Source organism: Electrophorus electricus, chromosome 2, assembly GCF_041902795.1.
Source record: "Electrophorus electricus isolate QZ-2024a chromosome 2, ASM4190279v1, whole genome shotgun sequence".
In the NCBI taxonomy this organism is placed as follows: Eukaryota; Metazoa; Chordata; class Actinopteri; order Gymnotiformes; family Gymnotidae; genus Electrophorus; species Electrophorus electricus.
This window is the reverse complement of record NC_137498.1, coordinates 3,762,501-3,767,878: the sequence shown is the minus strand read 5'-3', so window position 1 is coordinate 3,767,878 and position 5,378 is coordinate 3,762,501. Positions and strand designations below refer to the sequence as shown.

At 45.3% G+C, this 5,378-nt stretch overlaps 1 protein-coding gene and 1 long non-coding RNA gene across 8 annotated transcripts in view; one reads left to right on the top strand and one right to left on the bottom strand.

The window, feature by feature from the left end:
* On the bottom strand, nt 1-2,357 carry LOC118241910 (uncharacterized). Its single transcript, XR_004776419.2, has 2 exons — nt 2,070-2,357; nt 1-243 (listed from the first exon to the last, which is right to left on the bottom strand). It is a non-coding gene; the product is annotated as an uncharacterized LOC118241910 (long non-coding RNA).
* A 150-nt stretch (nt 2,358-2,507) lies between these two features.
* The window catches only part of lpin1b (lipin 1b), a 19,827-nt gene continuing 16,956 nt past the window's right edge, over nt 2,508-5,378 (top strand). For 6 of the 7 annotated variants that reach the window (XM_081695435.1, XM_081695434.1, XM_081695433.1 and 3 more), the window contains exons 1-2: nt 2,508-2,660; nt 5,344-5,378. The exon at nt 5,344-5,378 is cut by the window's right edge and continues 166 nt beyond it. In XM_081695435.1, the coding sequence (XP_081551561.1) occupies nt 5,353-5,378 (26 nt within the window). In that variant the 5' untranslated portion in view covers nt 2,508-2,660; nt 5,344-5,352. Of the gene's footprint in view, nt 2,661-3,482; nt 3,576-5,343 lie in introns of all 7 variants that reach the window. The other variant, XM_081695430.1, reaches the window with a different exon arrangement.

Here is a 5,378-nt window from a genome sequence, read left to right as displayed (position 1 = left end):
TTACTGTTCAACTCAAGTGTTAATAGTCTGTATTTTGTACGGAAAAACAGGTTCAGAATGTGCACAGGACACTAAAGAGCATTTTCAGACATGACTTGACCCCAACACGACCCCGAACGAGATCCTCCCGCGCATCTACTGTTGTGGTGAGCAATGTGCAGGAAGTCCTAATGAGACACAGGAACAAGAGTCAGGCCACTTTAGCCAACGACCACAACCGGCCTGTGAGTGTGAAATCCTGACCTGTGTTCGAGAGAGAGAGAGAGAGAGAGAGAGAGAGAGAGAGAGAGAGAGAGAGAGAGAGAGTCTTTACAGGAACTGCTGTTCAGTTCAATATTAAGACATGTGCATGGAGGAAGTGTAGTTGTGTTTTGGGCCTGACAAGGGTTAGGGTTAGGGTTAGGGTTACATCACACACCACCTGAGGGGAACAAGAAGGAAATGACTGATCTCTCCTTCATTCTGCAGACCCTGCAATGAGATGAAACATCACACACACACGCCGGCTCACTTCATAACACATGTTTGCACATGTTCCTTCAAATGTTCAGGTTTCAAAAGGTTTTATTGTCATTTCAGCTATATACAAGTACACAGCAAAAACGAAACAATGTTCATCCAGGACCATGGTGCAACACAAGTGTAAACAATACAATACAGTGCAAAATGTCATACAATAAATAAATTCAGGACAGGACCAATACACAATCAAGAGACAGTGCCTTTGACAGTGTATTTATTTTGACCAGTACACAGTGCTGGGAATATGTAGAGTGGGTTGTGCATAGGAGTCAGTGACACGCTATTCTGAACATAGAAGTCACCGGTAGCAGCCAGAACAGTTTAGAGTACAGTGCTGATTTAGTACAGTACTCTAGCAGCAAGTAGGAATGATGTGCAAGAGTGTGTGAAGTTTGACTTCAGTAGCTAGTCTGATACAAAAACAATGTTTGTGTGTGTGGGTGTGTGTGTGTGTGTGTGTGTGTGTGTGTGTGTGAGAGAGAGAGAGAGAGAGAGAGAGAGAGAGAGAGAGAGAAAGAGAAAGAGAAAGAAAACACAAACCAGTGTTTTGGTTTCTGGTTGACTTTATGTCTAGAGTGTGTCATGAGAACAGTTTGTGAACCGTGCAAAGCTACCACATAAGGGGAAGTGAATAAATACTTTATCCGTTCAGTCCTCTACAACCTCCACACAGCTTTCAACACACACACAGGGTGTGCGGTTGAGAAATGTGCGTTCATACCATAGGTTGCATAGAGTTTATTTTGCTTATCTACTGAAAATGTATATAAACCAAAACAGAAGGATAACAACATAGTTATACTGAATTTAATGAGGTACATTTATCTGACACTTTTATCCAAAGCGACTTACAATTATTGTTGAGTACACTTTGAGCAATTGAGGGTTAAGTGTCTTGCTCAGGGGCCCAACAGTGGTAAAGGAGGGGATTAAACTGGCAACCATTTGATTAGTATTCAAGTACCTTAACCACTTAGCTACTGCCGCCCACGTGGGTCAGTGGCATAAAACGTCAATGAACAGAATCTTTGGGAAACTGCACCAATCTGAACTCCTACTGCCCAGAGGGGCAGGTGTTAATGTTTACCCATCACCCTGGCCTATTTACGATTTGCATGGTTCGCATTTCTCTCTCTCTCGCTCTCTCTCTCACACACACACATACACATACACACACACACACAAAGACGCACATAAATACACACTTAAATATACAACTGGGATCAGAAGGAACCCAGTCCAGTCTTTGCGTAAGCAGCGTGCTTGAGCTTCAGAAAACAATTGTTAAGTTTTGAGATATTTTAAGCACAAGTTTAATTCTTAGCGTTCCAAAGGGGGTAATCTCCATAAATCTAAAAGTTTAATCTAGACTGAGGCACACAGCCAGATTACACCCAGCAAGTCTTATTCTTATCACACTCTATGATATGTATATTTTGAAAAGATATTTTTAAAAAAGGAAAGAAATAAAAGACAATCTGGTGAATCTGTCTCCAACCCCCCCCCCCCCCCCCCCCCCCCGGTCTAGGTAGCCTACGTGCACTCACACGGCGGACTGTGCGCGCAGACATCGAAAGTTCCCCAACGCGCGGCCTCGCCATTGGTCGTCGCGATCGCCTCACCGGAGCTCGGAGCTCGCGCCCGACCCCGCGGGCAGCGTGCGCGCGGTCGGCTCGGAGCGCGCGTGCCGTTGACTCGCCGGCGCACGTCACACAAAACACGGCCAAATAAAAATGAAGCATGTATAAAAATATATATTTAAAAATATACAAAAATATATAAAAATACACTAAATATGTTGTATCTATTATTACCACCCCAGACACGTTCACTTGTCAGGAATTTGTTGTGCTGTAGTGTTGGCGTGTCCGTGACGTATCCAAAACAGCTGATAGAGACGGCGCGAGGGGACTCCACCGCTGAAATCTGATTGGCTGCCGGCTCCGGGGGTTGGGTTTTGTTTTTTCAAAGTGACGTCACGGGCGACTCCGCTCTGCCGCGACACGGAGTGCGCGGAGGTGAAGAGAGAGCGCGTGCGACCGGGGCTGGTGCGGCGTCCTTAAACGACATAACGGGGACGAACGTCTCGAGTCTTTGTCCGGTAGTGAGACGCAGTCCCCGCGCGAGGACCCGACACGGTAAGCGCCTCGTGCTTGAATGATCTTCACGCGGTAGCGCAGCCCTGGGGCGTTTCAAACGATGATGGAAACGAAAGTGGCTCTCGTCGTTACCAGTCGCCTTGCGGTGGTCGTCCAGTGTTTGTTGATCGATCTCTAATTGATGAGTCATCCGATTAATGATGTGGTTATTCCCTGTCATTCTCTGTGTGTGTGTGTGTTTAGTAGCTGATGTACAAAAAGAATCTTAATTTATTGATAACCGTTAATCCACTTTATTATTTTGTATAATAGAAAAATGGTGAGGAGAGGATGACGTGTGTGTGTGTGTGTGTGTGTGTGTGTGTGTGTGTGTGTGTGTGTGTGTGTGTGTGTAGGCGGGGGGAGGGGGAGGGGAGGGGGGGGGGGGGGTCAGGGTCTACTAGAGAAAACTTTAAGCCCCTTTCTCTAGCCAACATCCTGCCAAAATCGAGACGTTTAAAAGTGGGAGCTGTCCTTTTAGTCTGATCTGAGACCAGTTAGGTCCATTCTGCTCAGCTGCATTTGAACACAGGGAACTGATTTGGTGTCAGTGGAACCATAAGTCTCTTTAAGTCTCTACCACTGGTGAACAGCAGTGTGTGGCTTTTCACGTCACCTGTCTTTGGGTCGTGTGTGTGTGTGTGTGTGTGTGTGTGTGTGTGTGTGTGTGTCGGCAGAGCTGATAGGAATGGCAGGAAGAGTCAACAAATGTTTCGAGTATGAAAATGTTCGTGCCGCACGAGTTTGCGTTTAGCTTGCGTAAATGACAGACGTCAGCGTGTGTCTCTCTCTCTCTCTCTCTTCCTTGGGTAATGACCCAAGTTGCAGATACTCGGAGGGGATGTCCAAGTCCATGACGACTGGTGGACAGGCGTGATTGGTGGGGGTTGCCTGTGACGACAGAACTTTTACTGGGTCGGTTTTTACCTCAAGCATGTAGATCCTGTCCAAAAATAAACGGTTATTTAATTCATTCAAGGACAGACATCAACTGTCTAAACAGGACCATGCCTGAAATGCTGATTGGCTATGGGTATGTTTACTGGCATCGTGATTGGTTGAGAGTGGACTGGATAACAGCAGCCAGGCAAGTCTAAAAGAGCCAGAGGAGATCAGGGTGAGGGTGAAGGTCACAGCAACGCACCGTCTGGGATGTTTCACAGATGTAGATGTGCTCTGGGTCAGAGGTCAAAGCTGGGCTTTAATGGGGAGATTATGCCTAAATGAAGTGTAGAAGAGGGCAAAATAAAAGACCCTTGGTGGCAGAGCATGTTCTAGAACATTCTCTTACACCTCACTACAAAACATCACACATCTTACAATAACACACCACACTGACACACTGCACATCTCACTACAAGACATCACACATCTTACAATAACACACCACACTGACACACTACACACCTCACTACAAGACATCACACATCTTACAATAACACACCTGACACACTACACACCTCACTACAAGACATCACACATCTTACAATAACACACCTCACTGACACACTACACCCCTCACTACAAAACATCACATCTTACAATAATACACCACACTATGACACACTACACACCTCACTACAAGACATCACACATCTTACAATAACACACCTGACACACTACACACCTCACTACAAGACATCACACATCTTACAATAACACACCTCACTGACACACTACACCCCTCACTACAAAACATCACATCTTACAATAACACACCACACTATGACACACTACACACCTCACTACAAGACATCACACATCTTACAATAACACACCACACTGACACACTACACACCTCACTAGAAGACATCACACATCTTACAATAACACACCACAATGACACACTACACACCTCACTACAAAACATCACACATCTTACAATAAGACACCACACTGACACACTACACACCTCACTACAAGACATCACACATCTTACAATAACACACCACACTGACACACTACACACCTCACTACAAGACATCACACATCTTACAATAACACACCACACTGACACACTACACACTTCACTAGAAGACATCACACATCTTACAATAACACACCACACTGACACACTACACACCTCACTAGAAGACATCTATAACACATTACACAACACAATTACACACTACACACCTCACTTCAAGACATCACACATCTTACAATAACACACCACACTACACACCTCACTAGAAGACATCTATAACACATTACACAACACAATTACACACTACACACCTCACTACAAGACATCACACATCTTACAATAACACAACATTACACACCACACTATGACACACTACCCAGGCCACTGTATGTGCGTGTGCTATATTTGTTCTCTTCTTTCGTGCGTTTGTAATCCTCTGCAGTGCCTTTTCTATTTTCTGTAGCGTATTTGTTAGTCTGTGATTCACTCTGTTGACATTCATGTTGCCCTCGAGCGTCCGATTGCTGCGCTTCGTGTTTACACACGAGGAATTACTGTTGTGAAAGCCATTTCTCCTGGAGCTGTGTTTAGCATCAACAGCGCTCCGACAAACCGTGGGCCTATCACTGTTTAACAAGTCTCGCTCGGCCTGACTTTTATCATGCTTGTGTTTGGCATACTGTACCTTACCTCTCTTACCCTTGTGTGTGTGTGTGTGTGTGTGTGTGTGTGTGTGTGTGTGTGTGTGTGGAGTAGAGTGAGACGATGAACTATGTGGGCCAACTGGCCGG